This window comes from Jaculus jaculus, chromosome 9, assembly GCF_020740685.1.
Source record: "Jaculus jaculus isolate mJacJac1 chromosome 9, mJacJac1.mat.Y.cur, whole genome shotgun sequence".
NCBI classification, from domain to species: domain Eukaryota; kingdom Metazoa; phylum Chordata; class Mammalia; order Rodentia; family Dipodidae; genus Jaculus; species Jaculus jaculus.
Window position 1 is genome coordinate 88,111,729 of NC_059110.1, and position 19,918 is coordinate 88,131,646.

Consider the following 19,918-nt stretch of genomic DNA (forward strand, 5'->3'; position numbering starts at 1 on the left):
TACAAGAGAAATGATTTATAGGACTGAACAAATGGCTCAGCAGTTAAGGGCTCTTGCTCACAAAGTTTGATGGCCTGGGTTTGATTCCCCAAAACAGGCAGATGCACCAAGTGGCATGTGGCCTGGAGCTCGTTTGCAGTGGGGGGGGCCCGGTGCGCTCGTACTTCGCTCCATCTGCGTTCCCTCAAATATGTTTTAAAAAGAAACATTTGCAATAAGTAGGATTTTTTTTACAAGTCTTTAATAAAAAAGTCAAAGATATAAAATCAAGCATTTGACACAACGTGTACATTCTAGGTATCTGTAGATGAGATAAATAACAGGGCAAAGGCAGATGCGCTGGCTGCTTCTCTTTGGCAAGTCACCAGTATCTCTGCAGAAACAGAGTAAGGGCTTTAAAAAACAAGTCCCAATGGTCCTAAAATATGTCCCTTAGTATAAACAAAATATCCAGCAATGATACAGTAGGTGTATTGCAGCAAGCCACTTTGCAGAGCTGAGGCCCACAGAAAGACCCTTCTCCAGCTGTGTACCCTGTTCCGTGTACCACATTCCAGCTCCCTGCCACACGCCATTCGTACGGAAAATACAATCTCTTCCACACACAACTCTCCTCACTGGCTACTCTGACACCGCATTCTAACCAAGTCGACTTTACATGAGGCAATTCTATTTTTGAACTATCATTTAAACTCAGTGTCCCAAAATTTAAAAAACAGAAAGACTGTCCTTTCCAACTTACAGCACAGATACATGTGGTGCCTCTACTGAAGCAGTATATACAGGCCAGAAGGAAAAGCTACAAAAGCAAAGGTCCACTCAACACACATAGCAGCTATGTCTAAATATATACATAATGTGTGTGTGTTCACAGGTAATCTTAAAAAAATTACACTTGACATAAATAATATTTTAAAAGCTTAACTAATGAAAATGCATTACAAGAATGTATCATATTAAATAAATTTTCTAAACATAAAAACAGACAGTTAAAATCAGTAAAGCTTGAGGTTTGTGGATTCTGTCAGTCTTCTAAACACGGTAGGAGAGAAACTCCAAAACTTTGGATGGAACTGGCAGCCTCTGGACTTCTTGAGTGGACATCACTCTTCGGACTGACATGCGACATAAATGTTGAAGGCTAGGGACTTGCCTTGGAGTTGCCCAAAAATATACACTTCCATCATTTGTCCTAAAGAAAAACCAAAAAGGGAAAAAAAAAAAAAAAAAAAGTCACTCAAGCCCTCATATGTCAATGTCCTCCTTACAGCTCTAACAAGTATAATCCAAGAGAGTATTAGCATCACTAATTTCACCTTAAAAATCTTAACCCAGGCATGGTGGTGCACGCCTTTAATCCCAGCACTCAGGAGGCAGAGGTAACAGGATCACCATGAGTTCAAGGCCGCCTTGAGACTACACAGTGAATTATTTCAGGTCAGCCAGGGCTAAAGGGAGACTCTACCTTGAACAACAACAACAACAATCTAACTTAAGCCAGGTGTGGTGGTCATGCCTTTAACCCCAGCATTAGGGAAGCTGAAGTAAGGGACTGCTGTGAGTTCAAGGCCAGCCTGGACTACAGGATGAGTGGCAGGATCAGCCTGGCCTAGAGTGAGATCCTAACTTAAGACTGCCCTCTATGACAAGGCAATTAACAGCATCAGGAAGCGCTCTCAGGGGACTGGTAGCAGCCACCTCAGCTGCATCTTCATGAGAACAGAAACGCATGCTTACCCAGCAGCTAAAACACTGCCATCAGTAGAAAAGGCACAGCAAAGACCATTGCTCAAAGGTGCAGCCTGTACTGGGTGATCCTCATCAATCCTCCAGAACCTTACCAACCTGGATTGAAAAGAAATTAGCTAGTGAGTATCTGGTAGGAAATTTAAGGCAAAAATAATGGTCAGAGAGCAATGTCACTGTATTCAGTCACAAAACACACACAATCACTTAAGCACGAGACACATGCACCACTCTGTGCACCTGGCTTTAAGTGGGTACCGGGGAATGGATCGATCCCAGGCCTTCAGGTTTTGCAAGCAAGTGTCTTTAACCACTGTGCCATGCATGTCTCCAATGCTCCAACCCAACTTCTTGTTTTGGCACAGGAACTCATGTAACCCAGGCTGGCCTTGAACTCTTGATTCTTCCTCCAACAGAACTACTGAGATGGCAGGTATGAAGGACCATATCCAGCTCACTCATGGTAACTTTATAAAATCCTTCACAAGAGTCTTCTTTGCTCTTACCTAGACATTATTAAGCAGCTCTCCCTTCCCCCGGGGAACTGTGTGTCTAGGAACACAGTGTGGAAGTATATTCAGAAACTTTCCTGATGGCCGGGCGTGGTGGCGCACAAGGTAGGAGGATTGCCATGAGTTCAAGGCCACCCTGAGACTACATAGTGAATTGCAGGTCACTCTGGACTACAATGAGACTCTACCTCAAGGAAAAAAAAGAAAAGAGATTCTCCTGACAAGTTTGCTAACATTCTGAAGAGGGTAACGAGTCGCTTTATGAACTCAGGTGAGTAAACTGTTTGATAATAAATCCAGGAGCACTGGGACACAGACCTGAGAAAGCAGAATGGCTGTTTTGGTTTCTGCTTCTCGTCCATGTGCAGAACCTCTTGCATGAAATTCCTCTAGTGCCAACAGCAGTGGTCACTAATTACTCTGCTTTTATTATTTTACTTTAGGAAATTTTTGATTGTTTCACCCTTTACATTACTTCCAGCCCTCAAGAGGCAGGTATGGAAATTGGTATGGATTAGGAGTAAGGTACCATTTTCTGATAGCTATCTAGGGGCTGGCCCATGGAAACATGGAGGCCACTTTGCCTATTCAGGCAAGACTAGAACCCATGGCTGGTCCCGTCTCATCCAAGATGGTTGCAAGCCAGCAACTTCTTAGGAATAGCTTCTCTCTCAAGTTTTCCTATAGCCCGGGTCAAAGTGAGACCCTACCTTGAGAAACAAAAAGAAACAAAACCAAAAAAGTAGTAAAGCCAAACTGCAAATCATATACTTACTTATCATCAGCAAGAGTTGCAACATGCAATCCATCATGACTAAAAGACACAGATCGGACCCACCGGTCATTTGCTCCTCCAGCAAATATTGGAGTGGGCGGGGGAAACAGGTGCCTGAAAGTCAGACATGTTATTCAGTGGGTTTCAGAATCACTTCAAGAAACAAAACTACCCAGATTCCAAGTACCAGAGTGTTTGAATAAGGCTTAAAGCAGCCTTAATAAATACAAACTCAGCAGAGCTCTCTAGCAGCCAAACCACACTCACATAATCTTGGAAGAGTATTATTTTTCACAATATGGGTAGGACAACAAGGTCAACTTAAACTTTAGTTTTGACTATTCCCCCCATAATTCATTCTGTACCCACCCAAATTCCATCAGAATTTCTCCATTATGTGGATCCCAGATATATACTCGAGTATCGTAGGATGCAGTAGCTAGTAATGCTCCATCAGGAGAAAAGTCACAAGCTACAACATCATGGTGATGTCCTTCTAGTTTCCGTATCATGGCATATGTATCCATATTCCAAAGGAAAGCCTGTAATAAAAAGGCCAATGTTATAGCTTCATTCAGACACACACAGGACAAAAGGGCACATCTTAAACTAACACTGCTACTTTAAGATTACAGTAAATTAAACATTACAAATTATGAGTAATTTAAATATGCTCAGTGTCATAGATTAAATCAGTCTTTAAGTTAATTAAGGCAGACATGCAAATTTGTTTCAAATGTTTCTGTTAAATGTTAATTAAAAAAATAAGCCTACACAGAAAATAAAGGCAATGCAATTTAACCACAAATACTGAAATCCAATTATTCCAAAGCTAATTAACTAAAATATACAGAAATAAATAGGGTTAAGTACTACAAACCCATTTGTTTTTTTTTTTTTCCAGAAACTACCAATTTTTAAAAAAATATACGGACAGAAAACGTAAGGTTAACAAATTGTTACTCCATTGGCATCTCCCTTTGAGATAATCACTTGTTTACAATAGGCTTGGGTCACCAACGTGAGCCTAGGAAGAGAAACAGATACTGCAAGCAAAGAGAATTTTCACAGCCAAATGAAACTTCTTGGCAAACAAGGATGTTAAAAACCACATTACAACATGGAAAATGCTACTTTAGGAAAATTATACAACATTTTTATAAATCAATATTTACCAATCTTACTTTCTCCAAACTGACTAGATCAGTTATTTTCAATATGAAAGTTAAATTACTTAAGAACAAGTTCTAAATTCTAGACATAAATAGTTAAAGACTGTGCAGAATAGTCTAAAGATTTAAAAAATATTTTAAAGGCAGGGTCTCACTAAGTTTTCCAGACTGGCCTTGAACTATGTAGTTCAGGCTGGCCTTGAACTTGTGATCTTCCTGCTTCAGCCTCCCAAGTAGCTTTAAATAAGATTCTAAGGTTTACTTAAATCTGTTATATTAATTATAGGCTTGGGAATTTATAACAATCCTAATAAGACAATTTCTCAGAGTAAAGCAATTTTTTGCTACTTTATTTCTGCACAGATACAACATATTTCCAAAGGAAAATAAGTACAACTTTTTAAAAATTGCACAAGACTTAAGGTATCTCAAGTTTAAGAAATTCCCCAAAAATGGCAGAGAAATCACTTGAAAGCCAATTACTTTACATGACACTGGTTTCACTAAGCAGACTCCATCACACGGAAGAGCAATTTACTCAGGAGTCAGTAGGTTTTACAGTGGGGGAAGTTACTTTTAAAAAGAAAAAAAAAAAGAAAGAAAGAAAAGCAGAAAGTGGACATCGACCAGCACCTGTACGTACAGTACACCTTGCAGCCGAACGCAAGGTTACTTCATCCTATGGTAAAGGTCGCCCCCAGCCCGGCAGCCAGAGATGCCACTCTTTCTGCCCAGCTAGCACCATTGTGCGCCTGTGTGCGAGTGGTGCCAGCATAACCTCAATCACACCAATATTGCTGCCACCACCTGTGACAGGGAAAGCAAGAGGCATATGGAAAACACACAGCCTAAAACAGCAAGTCAACATCTAGCTTTGTTCTTATCATTGCTTAAAACGCTAAGATCTTTTGCTATAGACTTCTAACATTTCAGCTATCATTTTAACATAATTTTGGCAAAATGAAATGCATTGTATCTAGCCTCTACCCCACCCCCACTGTTCACAATACTGTGACTAATACATGTATTTGAACTTTAATCATTTCATAAACACCTACAGCTATTAAGATCCCTGTTACTAACTCAGAGCTAGTAAAACAAACAAGAGCTCACTACGAAGCATGGCCCTCTTAAGACTCACTACTTAAGCTGTCAATAGTATATATATGTAAGACAGACAAAAATCAAATTTCATCTATACGTCACTCTAGGACATACATGATTGCTAGTTTATGTTTAAGTTACTTTTTGTCAGTTAAATGTCCAGGACCAGCTGGGACTCAAAACTTAAAACAGCAAACTGGACAAAAAGAATAGAACAAAGAAGATAATTAGCAAAGGAATATTTCAACATATAGACTACATCTCTTCTATATAGCGCATAAACTTTCCTGTCTTACCCCTCATTTTACAAATATTTCTAAAAGCAATCCAACTCTGACTTCACAAGCAATAACTAAATTTCTATGTGCAAATTCCCCCATCATGAAGTAAAACATTTAAGATATTCATGACACCGAGCACAGACAATGTGTTTAGATTTAAAATGATTATGCATACATTATAGTCCAATTCACAACTAATGTACAAGAACTTTGATACATACTGCCTTACTGGCTCCAACTGAACACAGCATAGACGAGTCAGGAGAGAATGCACAGCTGTACACCCAGTTCTGGTGTCCCCTCAATACTTTCATCATGTTTCCTAAAAGACACGAGTACCTGTGTCACTAGAAAGTACTTCAAAGCAGCACTAACCCAGTGTCACAAACTTCTACAGCTGAAAGCAATCTATGTCTGTCAAGGCTGCAGTGTCCGGCACCTGTTCTTTTGTCAGTGAACTGTGACTAGAGCACAAGCATTCCCGTCTACTGCGTACACTGCTGCCACCATGGCAGAGACAACAGTCCAAAGCCCAAGGTATTTGTCATCTAACCCTCAGCAAATGTTTATGATCTGTCTCTCTACTAGATGTGGTTTTAATTAATTACTTATCTGAGAGAGAGAGCGAGGAGAGAGAATGGGCATGCCAAAGCATCCAGCTGCTGCAAACGAACTCCAGATGCATGTGGTACCTTGTGCATCTGGTTTACATGGGTCCTGAGGAATTGAACGTCAGTCATTTGGCTTTGTAGGGAAGCACCTCAAACACTAAGCCATCTCTCCAGCCTGACAGAAATTTTAAAAATACTTTCTTGGCAATTATATGTATACATTGATCCTATTCCTTCATCCTCCACTATGTTTTGTTCCATTCCCACTGGACTCCTTCCCATTGAGTCCTCTTCTACTTTAGCATTTACTTTTCATTTTAATGTTTTTTTTTAATTTATCCTTTCTTGGGTTTTTTTTTCTCCTTCAAGGTAGGCTCTCACTCTAGACCAGGCTGACCTGGAATTCACTATGTAGTCCCAGCCTACCCTTGAACTCAAAGGGATCCTTCTACCTCTGCCTCCTGAGTGCAGGGATTAGAGGTATGCAGCACCATTCCCGGCTTTGCTTTGTTTTGGTGAGCCATAGTTTAGTTAGGGTTGCTACCATGATTATGGATGAGAGTGGATAAGAACATCTTCAATGCCTCTCCAGCCTTCTTCTGTTCTGGTAACCAATATTCCACTCCAAAATCCTTGTTTGTATTATACAAGGCAGTACACAACTATGCTTCCCCTAAACTTCCGCACAATCCAAACTGACAAAATGAAGGGGAAGTACCTCATGATTTGACATTAGCATGTTATTTGATCAAGCAGTAATTCTGTCCACAAGTGGGAACAATGACTAAATCTGAGGTACCAGCTTCCTCATACCCTTTTTAAGCATTTTACTCCTAAAGTAAGTCTGCAACTTCCAGCATGAGGCTGCAGGTCTTACTTCAATATAAGTTGTAGTTTAAAAAGTACACTCTGGTAAAGAGCAGAGGAGGAGAGATGTTCATTTCTGGTTCTCTCAAACAAGACAGCACCCATAAACTTTGTAAGCACTTTTAAAGCTCAATGTCCCAGATATTCCCAATAGTAATATGAAGAAACAGGTCCTTTTTCACAGCTGGGGTAAGACATACCATCATCTTTTAGGTCCCACACTCTGAGGGTTTTGTCCCTTGAAGCTGACACTAGGATCAAGCTCCCATCTGGAGCAAAAGTTAAATCTCTGACCACTTCAGTATGATCCACCAAGTTAAGGAGGAGTTTTCCTAAACGTGATGGGAGGAGGAAAAAAAAAAAAAAGACAATGTTATCATTTTACAGCAACTTCTACTGTTTTTTTTTTTTTTTTTTTTTCTTTTTTGAAGGATTTTACTCTCACCCAGGGTGATCTGGAACTACAATGTTAACTCACAGCAATCCTCTTACCTCAGCTGGAATTAAAGGTGTGTGTCAAGCTGTAATAAACTTCTTTTAAATTACAGTTTCTGCCTGATAGTAAGAACAGGTCAGCTTGGGCTAGAGTGAGAGCCTACCTTGAACAGGAGAAGAAAAAAAAAAAGCCAATGGTGGTGCACACCTTTAATCCCAGCACTCGGAAGACAGAGGTAGGAGGATCACCATGAGTTTGAGGCCACCCTGAGACTACATAGTGAATTCCAGGTCAGCCTGAACCAAGGTGAGACCCTACCTCCAAAAACCAAAAACCAAAAACCAAAAAAAAAAAAAGAGTAAGAAGATGTTTTACAAAGATTTTCTTTATTACAGCTAATATTTATTACCTCTACATACTATGCACATTTTAAAATGGCTTCTCAGATGCACAAGGTGGCACAAGTGTCTGGAGTTTGTTTGCAGTGGCAGGTTCATTCTCTTTGCCTGCCTCTCATAAAATAAATAAAATGGCTTCTCAAGATTACAAAGCCAACATTGATTGAAATGGGCAAATGGGCCGGGCATGGTGGCACACACCTTTAATCTGAGCACAGAGAGGCAGAGTTAGGAGTATCGCCATGAGTCCAAGGCCACTCCCTGAGACTGCAGTCAGCCTGAACTAGAGAGAGACCCTACCTCAAAAATAAATACAAAAGAAAACTGTAAATGGTGGCTAGCCTCCTAAGAGTGAGCAGCTAGCAGGTATTCCAACTCTCCAGTTTGGTTAAATACTGTCACACTGCTCAGCTAGTGTACTGTGAACTAATCCAATAAATTTACTGAATCTTTTTTTGTTTTGGTTTTCGAGGTAGGGTCTCACTCTAGCCCAGGCTGACCTGGAATTCACTATGTAGTCTCACGGTGGCCTCAAACTCACAGCAATCCTCCTACCTCTGCCTCCCGAGCGCTGGGATTAAAGGCATGCACCACCACGCCCGGCTCTAAATCTACTTTAAAAAAAAAACATAAATGTGGGCTGGAGAGATGGCTCTGGAGTTAAAGCACTTGCTTGCAAGGCCTGCTGGCAGGGTTCAATTCCCCAGTACCCACATAAAGCCAAATGCACAAAGTGGCACCTCTGTGTCTGGAACTCCTGTATGAGCAGAACTTTCTCTTACAGTGCTGGAGAGTGAACACAGGGTACTCAACATGAGAGGCCAATACTTTACCTCTGAGCTAGCTCTGTGAGCCTTGAGCTGAGACAGGATCTTGCTATGTAGTCAGACTCCCTTGAACAGCCCAGGCTGGCCTCTCAGTCTCCAAGGACCGAGATCACAAGAATGTGCCACCACAACCAGCTTGAACAAAACACTGATTTTAAATTGCTCAAAGAATTCCCTTCTCAACCTACACACTTGAACTTTGGATAAACAGTCACTTAAAACTTTCTGAAAGTTAGGTATTGTTAAAATTTCATTTGCAGGGGGTTGGGGAGATTGCTCAGTGGTTAAAGGTACTTGTTTGCAAAGCCTGATGGCCCAGGTTTGATTCTCTTGTACCCATATAAAGCCATATGCACAAAGTGAGGCACATGTCTGGAGTTCATTTGCAGTGGAAGGAGGCCTTGCACACCCACACTCACTGTCTGCCTCTTTCTATTCTCTCTCTCAAATAAATAATTAAAAAATACTAAAAAAAACCGGGCGTGGTGGCACATGCCTTTAATACCAGCACTTGGGAGGCAGAGGTAGGAGGATCGCTGAGAATTCAAGGCCACCCTGAGACTACATAATTCATTCCAGGTCAGCTTGGACCAGCGTGAGACCCTACCTTGAAAAAAATAAAATAGAATTAAAAAATCTCATTTGCCTCAAAAGCCTCCAAACTATTAATGTATACATACCTTTCCTATCTAATCAAGCAGTGTGAACTCTGTATTGCCTTCCTAAATTTAACACTATAGGCCAAAGATAAAGAACTGAAAGATACACTCATAAAAAATTATTTTTAGTACATTAAAACCCCCAACCGTGTGTGTCTATATACCTAGCCTGTGCCTATGAGCAGTACTATCATAAAACAACCAGGTTTACTTTTTAAAACTATGAACACATACCTGTATATACATCCCATATTTTGATGCGACCATTGTTTAATCCTGTGGCAAGTAGTAGTTGATCTTGTCCAAATCTGAATCGATGCCATTCTACATTCACACAGCGACTTTGTTTTTCGGGAACTGAAGACCCAAAAGCAAGACTCCAAACTATATCTCCACAGTCTATAATATGTTCACGAGGCTTATTTTTCTGACCACCATCACTATTTTGTCTTGATAATCTTAGACCACTTGAATTTGTAACATTCTTGGAGCCATGCAAAAGACTGAGGGGAAAATAATCAGACACATACATAATTCTTATATATTCTAAACTCCTATTTTGTTAAATAACCTCAAGCCAATTTTAACAATACTGAGTAAACAATAGAAACCTAGTTCTTATATGGAAGAGAATGACCAAATAAATTCAGTTCACTAATAAAAATTAGCAGAGGCTGAGAAAGTCTAACAATAAAACAAGTTATTCCTCACTTGCCTTCCAAGTTTACCAATGACATTACAAATTAGGACTTCTTTAATGTACAGGTAGAAGTAATGTCACAAAATACTTAAGATAAGTCAGCACACGACGAGGGCCACATGCTCAATTGGTAGGCTGCTTGGTGATTATCAACAGAGCTGTACTCCATCCATGAGGCCTAGCAGAGCCTGCCTATACTCTCAGCACGTTTTATACAGTAGGGGTCATTAGTTCAAGGTCATCCTCAGCTGCATAGAGAATTCAAGGCCAGCCTGGGTTTGGAAACCTTGTCTTAAAAGGGGGTAGAGCTGAGCATGGTATAATGCCTTTAATCGGAGCTGAGGTAGGAGGATTGCTGTAAATCCAGCCAGCCGGAGACTAATTCAGCCTGGGCTAGAGCAAGACCTTACCTTTAAAGACCGCCCCCCCCAAAAAAAGGAGGGAGGGAGGGAGGGAGGGAGACTAGGGGCATGCAGAGATGTCTAAGTGGGTAAGTGCTTGCTTCACAAGCATTAGACCCCAAATTCAATCCCTAGCACCCATGTAAAAAGCCAGAGCCAGGCTGATGGCACACGCCTTTATCGCACACTTGGCAGGAGGATCTCCTTGAGTTTAAGATACCTGGAGACTACACAATGAAATGTAGGCCAGCCTGGGCCAAAGCGAGAACCTACTTCAAAAAAACCCAAAGGCCGGGCGCGCCCACCTATGCCTGTAACTCCAGCTCGGTATTTGTGGTGGGAGGGGCAGTGGCAGGGAGACAGGAGGAGGCCCGCTGGGGCTCACAGGTTGGCCAGCTTAACCAAAATGGTTAGCCCGGGTTCAAATTTAAGAAAAGGTAGCAGAAGAACGATGGAAAATAGACTCTGAAAGTCTTCCTCTGGCCCCCACATACTGCATCAGTATATGCATGGATATACACACACCATATGCACGCATACACATAAAAAAGTAATCAAAAACTGGGCGTGATGTGCACACCTTTAATCCCAGAACTGGGGAGGCCTGAGTTCAAGGCCACCCTGAGCTAGGGTGAGACCCTACGTCAAAAAACCAAAAAAGGAATAAAAAGCCGGGGATGGTGGCATATGCCTTTAATCCCAGCATCTGGGAAGCAGAAGTAGGAGGATCACCGAGAGTTCAAGGCCACCCTGAGACTACATAGTGAATTCTAGGTCAGCCTGGGCTAAAGTGAGACCCTACCTCAAAAAAAAAAAAAAAAGTAATAAAAACACTAATGCTTCTGGGGATGTACTTCAGCTGGTAGAGCATGCGTGAAACTCTAAGTCAATTCACAGTAAAAGAATAACAAACAGTAAAGATATAAGCATCTGAGAAAATATTCTACACAAACCTTCAATGAATAAGAAAAAAGAATGAGACTTACAAATTCTTAAGGCACTGGGACCAGGGAACTAGCTTTACTGTCCGATGTCCTTGTGACCAAGCAAAGTAGGAACCATCCGGAGCAAAAGCAACAGTCCAATTTTCACGACCACATTTCTTATCAAAAGGAGCTGCTGGAGCTAAAAGTTCCCCTACAGTACGTGATCTGACTAAAGGAAAGGAAACAAGCAGGACATCATATAACCAGCAATGCATTTCAGACAGCTTCCATATTACTTCGGAATTCATGTTTCTTCCCCTTTTCTTGAAAGTTTTTTTTAATTTATGAGAGACAGAGAGAGAGAAAAGCAGACAGAGAAAGAGCACACCAGGGGCTATAGCCACTACAAATGAACTCCAGAAGCATGTGCCACCTTGTGCATCTGGCATGGGTACCACTGAACCTGAGTCAATAGGCTTTTCAGGCAAGCGCCATAACCCATTGTGCCATATCTCCAGCCCCATTTTCTTTTAGATGGGTTGAGAGTTCTTTACAACAGCTACATAGAAGTAGTTATCTTCTAGTTTTGTGATAAAGTGACTATCTTAAAATTTCACAATGCACTTTTTAAGAAAGTTTTAGTGTGTCACTGGGCAGGGTGACACAGACGTGTAATTCCAGTATTTGGAAGAGTGAGTTGGGAGGACCAGAAGTTCAAGGCCAGCCTGGGCACCTTAGGGTGACTCTTCACTCAAAATATGAGCAAGCATGAGGCTCTGGGTAGCATGCTCAGTAGTACTTTTGAATGTGTATAGCGTCTCTAACTAGTGTAGCAACTAGCATGACAGGCAGTCAATATTTACTTAACAGGAAAGCACATGCATAAACTCCAATCTTAATTTCCTTACCCATTTGTTTTTTATGCATTAACAAACTAGTATGTGGTAACAGCACTTGGGAGGCAGAGGTAAGAGGATCGCTGTGTGTTCAAGGCCAGCCTGACACTACATAGTGAATTCCATGTCAGCACCTGGACTTACAGCAAGACCTTACCTCAAATAAATAAATAACTCTGATGCTGAGGGCTGGGGAGATGGCTCAGTAATAAAAGGTGCTTGCTTGCAAAGCCTGCTGGCCATGGTTCAATTCCCAAACTGCCCAGATAAGCCAGATGCAGAAAGTGACTTAAGTGTCTAGTGTTCATTTGCATCAGCAAGAGGCCTTTAAAGTACCCATACAGACACACAATTTTTTTTTATGTCCCTCAGGTCTCCATGTGAGAAGTTTTGTTAAACTCATGGGCACCCAAACCAGGGCAACAATGCCCTAGCTGGTGGCTCAGTATTAGCATGGCAGCTCATCATTGGGACTCTTTCTGTAGGGTCTCTAGGCCAAGCTGACCTGGAATTCACTATGTAGCCTCAGGCTGGCCTTGAACTCAGCAATCCACTGGGATTAAAGACACACAACACCAAGCCCGGTTTTCTTCTTTGGAGGTGGGGTCTCATGTATCCCATGTGGGACTTGAACTTGCTATGTAGCCAGGATGACTTTGAACTGATTCTCTGACCTCTACCTTCTAACTGCTAGGAGTCCAACACCAGGACTTCATGCGTACCAGGAAGTGCTCTACCAATCGACTAGAAACCCAGCCTTTTCTTTTTAACAACTCAAAATCTCCCTTCTACCCCCTCCACACAAAGTCCTGATTCCAACAGGCCCATCTATTTTATATTTTAGTCCCTTTAATCATTCTTAAGATTACAAAGTTTCAAGTCCATCCTCCATCTTAATTTCTTCACACTTTGTGGATAAACTCCAGCCATGGCCCCCATAAAAGTGGCACCCATGCGGGGTGTGGGATTTTAAACTGGGATTCCTGGGCTGGAGAGATGGCTCAGCAGTTAAAGGCTCTTGCTACCCACATAAAACCAGCTGCACAACATGGCACGAGCCTGTGGAGTTCATTTGCAGTGTAAGAGGCCGGGTGTACCTACCAACCCCACCCCCTGTGCCTTTCTGCTTGCAAATAAACTTATTTTAAATCCCCATTCCTAGCCAAGTGTTGTGGCACACTCCTTTAATTCCAGCACTAGGGAGGCAGAGGTAGGAAGATTGCAGTGAGTTCGAAGCCAGTCTGGGACTACCAAGTGATTCCAGGTCAGCCTGGGGCTAGAGTGAGACACTACCTTGAAGGAAAAAGCAAAAAAATACAACACACGGGGATTCCTGCTTAACTTCATCCATCTTTCAATATTGCTTCATTTTAGGAGGAAAGGGCTATTCACAAATAAAGAAAGGAAGGTTTAAAATTCAACAGATGGGGCTAAAGGATAGTTCAGCATTAAAGGAACTTGTTTGCAAAGCCTAATAATCTGGTTCGATTCCCCAGTACCCACATAAAGTCAGATACACAAAGTGGTGCATTTGTCCAAAGTTTGCTGGAGGCTCTGGTGCATCCATATTCCCCTCTCTAATAACAAAAATAGTTAAAATTCAACTGCTAAAGCAAGTAGCTGAGCATGGTTGTGGATGCCTTTAATCCCAGCAGTGGGAAGGTATGAGGACTGCTGAGTTAGAGGCCAGACTGGGCTACAGTGAGACCCTACCTCAAAAAAAAAAAAAAAAAAAAAACTACCAAATATACTACACAGTTACAAGTATTTTAACAATTGTCTTTATGTGTCCTTTTTGATTGACATACCAAATGATTTTTACACTTTAATCAAATGCTTTAGGTACTCAAATCTTTACTGATATATCATCAACCTAGCTTAGGGTTTATGCTACTAACATGCTTGGGGGAGGGGAGTTAACCCTTTACTACATTACCTACAACTGTTTACTGTTAGCATCCTAGGAATGTATGATTAATGACCTTGGATAAGGGTGCCAGGGCTGCCGGCCATGAGAAATCAGCCACAAAACCCGGTCAAGACACCATCTGTACAGCAGTTAACACATCGTGAGTCACCACGAAACCCAGCCGATTTAGGCTCTCCTTCACATTCCTCTCTCAATTTCACAACCAGAAAGACGGGGTGGCAGAGCCTGGTTAAAGAAGACAGTAGCTCAAGGCAGTTGCGTCTCTGTCACAGAATTCTTTCATGATTCACGCAATCTTGCCTCTGCTTCCAGCATGTATTTGAAAGCCACACTTGGCAGGGCTACAATTAGTGAAGGTGTGTGTGGGGGGAGGTTTCTGGTTCATAGACACAACCTTAGAGATAAATTTTAACCTTGTATCTAAACAATACTTCAAAAACAAACAAACAAGGCAACAAAACTGAGCTTTTTCAAAAAGAAGCTTAAAAAAGGCCAAAGTCCCAAAACACTTGGCACTTAGTAACTGTTTGCTTTTTACATCCGGGAAATGAGACAAAAAAATGAGAAAAAAAATTCTTAAAATTAATAAGCACTATTTAATGAATGGTTCTAATTTACTATCCACCTCTTAGAACTGGACCATAACATTTCAAATTGAGTTAAAAGCAAATCAATGTAGTATTCATGCAGTGACGGAGGGAACCGTTCCCTACTACATAATTGTAAGAATTTTTGAAGGCTGTGGATGTGGGTCAGTGGTAGAACACTTGCCTAGTACGAAACAAGGCCTTGGGTTCAATCCCTAATACGTCCCCCCGCCAAAAAAAAAGATACTTTCAAGATACTTTGTACTGGTTTTAAAATTTAGTACTAAGTTAAAAACTGGACCGGAATTTCATGTGTGTTCTGTGGCTTTAGTACCGGTATTAAAGACAGCCATCTCCTAATCGCCCATGAACCTGATCCTAAGACAATGAAACTTCCCAATTCAAGGGCTTTTCAGGAGAGAAACTTGACTCGCACACAGGATGCAGAGCCTTTCGCTACTTCCGCCTCTCCCCATCCTAGAACTGCCTTCTCGCAAGCATTTGGCCAAGGCGGAAACTTCCTTCAAGAGCAGGGAGATGCGAAGGCTCTCCCCTCAGCGGCTACTGCCAACTTTCTATTAACACAGGGCAGCCACATCGGGGTGCAAAGGACTTCAGTCACTGCAGCGCACCCCAACAGCTGCAAAGGTGGTCCCAATTTTTTACTTGTGAGAGAGGGTATTTGAATATAACACCAGGTGCTTCCAAATGAGTCGTCTGGCCCACACCCTTCCAAGCCCCATTGTCCAGTCTCCAGCCTGGCGCGTGGCAGGAACTGCCTCCCGGCCTTCGCCCCTCCGCCGCTCGCGGCTTTCCACTTGTCTCCCCACCCAGACACTGCTCCTCCCACATGCACCCGAAAGATAATCGGGAGTCGGCTCCTCGGAACCGCTCTTTCGTAGGGCCAGGTTTTTTTGTTGTTTGTTTTTCGAGGTAGGGTTCCCCTCTAGATCAAGCTGACCTGGAAGTCACTGTGTAGCCTCAGGGTGGCCTCGAACTCACGGCAATCCTACCACCCCTGCCTCCCGAGCGCTGGGATTAAACGCGTGCGCTACCACGCCCGGCTACGATTTCACTTTTTGCCCCACGGCGAGTTGAAGGGACCCCGAGACACTAAGCCGGGCCAGCGCGGGGCCCGGGGCCGCCGAGTGCCAGCCCGGGGCGGCCCGGAGGAGGGGACCTTCCCCCGGGGCTCTTCCTCTCCGGGCCGCTCCCTCCCTCTCCGCGGGGCCCAGCCTCACCGATCTCTTTCTCGTTGACCCTCGGAGGAAAGCTGGCCATCTATGGGGCACCGTCTGATTCCGGGGACGCGGTGCGGACGCAGCGGCGGAGAAGGGCAGCGGCGAGCGCCGAGGGGCGTGACGCGGGCTCGCTCGCTCCCTCCCGGGTGCGGGGAGGGGGAGGGAGGGAGGGACGGACGGGGCCGGGCGCTTCGGTTCCCACGGGCTGCCCGGAGGAAGTCGTGGAAGGTCTCGGAACGAAGGAAGAGGTTAGACGCAGACAAAAGACGCGGTGCGCGGCGTCCCGGCCCACGAGCAAGCGGCGACACGAGCGAAGCGACGGCAAAGAGCACACTGAGACAAGATGGCGGGCGGCGCCGATACTAGCCGGGAGGCGTGGTGGGCGTGGCCTGTGACGTCAGCTGCCTTGGCTCCGCCTCCCGACGCACGGGACGTGAGGATCCGGGCCCGGGCGCGAGGGCGTTGTCCCGAGGAGTGGAGTGCTGAGAGGATGGGATGGACGCCGAGGCGGAGGTCCGCTGCGTGCGCCCGTCTCAGGCCCTGCGCAAAGGGTCCACAGTAGAGCGCATGTTGACCCACAGCTGGAAGAAGACACAGGATTTAGGCTGACGGAGCCGAAAAGCACGACGTAGACCTTTTCAGACGTTGAACTCGATTTGGCTGCGTCCCCTGCCCCCCAGGCCCTAGGGAGCTGGAACTGGAGGTTGCACGGATGAAAGAGATAGATTGACAATCAGCTTTTAGCGAGCGTCACCAGGCCAGACAGGAGCCAGCGGGTTTTAGGAAAGGCCCTGGCGAACAGGGAGGCGATTGATGCCGGGACCGCCCTGGGGTGCCTTTTGTCTTGACTTCCCTCACAGGCCCGCCTGTGTGCTCAGAGTTCGCAGGACTCCTCCGAACATCTAGATCTAGGTCTCCAGGAGACAGCTCGCTCGTCACGTATCTGAGGTGTCTACCTGATGCACACTTGATTCCCACTTAAAGAAGATGTATCATATTTGCGTCATTTTGTTGCTTGTTCTTCGAGGTAGGGTCTCGCTCTAGCCCAGGCTGACCTAGAATTCTTTATGTGGTCTCAGGGGGTGGCCCGCGAACTCACAGCAGTCCTTCTACCTTTGCCTCTCAAATGCTGGGATTAAATAAAGGCATATGCTACCACGCCCAGTATTAAAATAAAATTTTAAATTATTTATTTACTTATTTCTGAGAGTGAGAGAATGGAGGCTCCAAGTCCTCTAGCCTCCGCAAACACATATGCCACCACGTGCATCTAGCTTACATGGGTTCTGGAGAATCGAACCTGGGACCTTATGCTTCACAGGCAAGTGCCTTAACCACTGAGCACAGGTCTGGAGAGATGGCTCAGTGGCTAGAGGTGCTTGCTTGCAAAGCCTGATGGCCCAGGTTCAGTTCCCCAGTACCCACATAGAGCTAGAGGCACAGGGTGGCACATGAGTCTGGAGTTTGTTTGCAATGGTAGGAGGCCCTAGCATGCCCATACTCTCTTTCTGTCAAATATTTTTTTTTAGAAATTTTTTTTAATTTTTATTTATTTATTTGAGAGCAACAGACACAGAGAAAGACAGATAGAGGGAGAGAGAGAGAATGGGCGCGCCAGGGCTTCCAGCCGCTCCTAACGAACTCCAGACGCGTGCGCCCCCTTGTGCATCTGGCTAACGTGGGACCTGGGGAACCGACCTCGAACCGGAGTCCTTAAGCTTCACAGGCAAGCGCTTAACCGCTAAGCCATCTCTCCAGCCCCAAATAAATATTTTAACGAACATTTTTTTCAATTTTTTTTTTATTGACAACTTCCATGATTGTAAACAATATCCCATGGTAGTGCCCTCACTCCCCCCACTTTCCCCTTTGAAACTCCATTCTCCATCATATCCTCTTTCCCTCTCAATCAGTCTCTTATTTTGATGTCATGATCTTTTCCTCCTATTATGATGGTCTGTGTAGGTAGTGTTGGGCACTGTGAGGTCATGGATATCCAGGACATTTTGTGTCTGGAGGAGCATGTTGTAAGGAATCCTACCCTTCCTTTGGCTAACAAACGTTTTTAAAAAATATTTTTATTTATTTGCATGTGGAGACAAAGAGAAGAGAGACAAAGAGAATGGGTGTGCCAGGGCCTCCAGCTGATGCAAACAAACTCCAGATTCATGGGCCGCTTCGTGCATCTGCCTTTATGTAGGTACTGGGGAATCAAATGCACGTCATTAGTATTTGAAGGCAAGTTCCTTAACTACTAAGCCGTCTCTCCAGCCCACTAAAATAATTTTGATGCCTTCAGTCAACATGTTTATTGAAGACTTGATGGGAGGCATTGGAGCTTGTTATTAGAGTAGAACAAAAAAAATTAATTGTCTTTCCCGGCGTGGTGACACACACCTTTAATCCCAGCACTTGGGAGGCAGAGGTAGGCAATGAATTCTAGATTCACCTGAGAATAGTGAATTCCAGCTCAGCCTGGGCTAGAAGGAGACACAACCTTGAAAAACCAATATGTGTGTGTGTGTGTGTGTGTGTATGTATGTATATATGTATATATATATGTGTGTATATATATATATATATATATATATTTTAATTCAGTCTTGAAGCTTACATACCAACATTTAAAATTTCTATTTTATTTTATTGTGGGGGGGGTTGGGGGTCAGAGGACCACCTCCCTGTATCAGTCCTCTCCATCTTTTGAAATAAGGTCTCTCTTGTTTTGTCACTAAACAGTCCCACCAGCTTCCAGATTCCCCTGGGTTCACCTCCCATTTATATGCCTGTTAGCATTACACACTGAGCCACTTTGCATCCAGGTTTACATGGCACTGGGGAATTAAATGGGGCCAGCAGGCTTTGCAAGCAAGCCCCTATAACCCCTGAGTCATCTCCTCAACACCCACATACCAACATATTATCTCCAGGCTGGGGACATGGCTTAGTGGTTGAAGGCCCATGCTTGTAAAGCCTTCTGGCTAGAGTTCAACCCCCCGGTGCTCACATAAAGCCAGACGCACCCAAGTGATACAAGCACCTGGAGTGTGTTTGCAATGGAAGAGGCCCTGGCGATCTCTCAGTCTCTCTCTCTCCTTGCACATAGAAATATATATCAGGGCTAGACAGATGGTTTGGTGGTTAGGCACTTGCCTGTGGAGCCTAACAATTCATGTTTGAATCTCCAGGGCCCACATAGCCAGACACACAGTGATGCAAGTTCATAATGTCGCACATGTGCACAAACAGGCACACACGTCTGGAGCTGCTGAAGGCCCTGGTGCTCCCATTCTCTCTCTCTCTCTCTCTATCTATACACACACACACACACACACACACACACACACACACACATAGAGATTCTATATATATATGATATCCAGTTCATTCTTTTTTAATATATTTTATTTATTTGAGAGAGAGAAAGATGCAGACAGAGAGAGAGAATGGGCATGCCAGGGCCTCCAGCCACTGCAAATGAACCCCAAATGCATGTGCCACTTTGTGCATCTGGCTTATGTGGGTCCTGGGGAATTGAACCAAGGTCCTTTGGCTTTGCAGACAAGCGCCTTAACTGCTAAGCCAACTCTCCAGCCCTCCAGTTAATTCTTTTAGCCAGTAGCTATTAGTGTTGCAGAATTTTGGAGTTCAGGAGGGTTCTAACAGAATCTATGAACCCCAATTTTTGGGTTCTGTCCTAACTTTAATAAGGAATTAACAAAGATGGACTCAGGAAGGATAAATTATAAATTATTTGTGGTGGTTTGAATAGATGGCCCCCAATATATGCAGTTTTTTATTTGTTTGTAGTTTGCATCTGCAGCCACCTGGCTGGAGGCAGTGTCACTG

At 43.7% G+C, this 19,918-nt stretch overlaps 1 protein-coding gene and 1 non-coding gene across 5 annotated transcripts; both read right to left on the bottom strand.

Moving 5' to 3' along the window:
• Positions 1–219: 219 nt before the first annotated feature.
• On the bottom strand, positions 220–16,401 carry Wsb1 (WD repeat and SOCS box containing 1). 4 transcript variants are annotated; one of them, XM_004664590.2, is made up of 9 exons: positions 16,070–16,401; positions 11,476–11,644; positions 9,623–9,891; positions 7,269–7,400; positions 5,812–5,912; positions 3,403–3,575; positions 3,034–3,147; positions 1,738–1,845; positions 220–1,192 (listed from the first exon to the last, which is right to left on the bottom strand). In XM_004664590.2, exons 1-9 carry the CDS (start codon positions 16,107–16,109, stop codon positions 1,033–1,035), a joined length of 1,266 nt encoding a protein of 421 aa, XP_004664647.1. In that variant the 5' UTR covers positions 16,110–16,401; the 3' UTR covers positions 220–1,032. The 4 variants fall into 4 exon arrangements, with proteins under 4 accessions (XP_004664647.1, XP_045014645.1, XP_045014644.1 ...); XM_045158710.1 differs by lacking the exons at positions 5,812–5,912; positions 7,269–7,400; positions 9,623–9,891; positions 11,476–11,644; positions 16,070–16,401 and adding an exon at positions 4,849–4,988; XM_045158709.1 differs by lacking the exons at positions 5,812–5,912; positions 7,269–7,400; positions 9,623–9,891; positions 11,476–11,644; positions 16,070–16,401 and adding an exon at positions 4,839–4,988.
• LOC123463849 lies at positions 12,675–12,784 on the bottom strand. Its single transcript, XR_006639221.1, has one exon. It is a non-coding gene; the product is annotated as a small nucleolar RNA U6-53/MBII-28 (small nucleolar RNA).
• Positions 16,402–19,918: the final 3,517 nt, after the last annotated feature.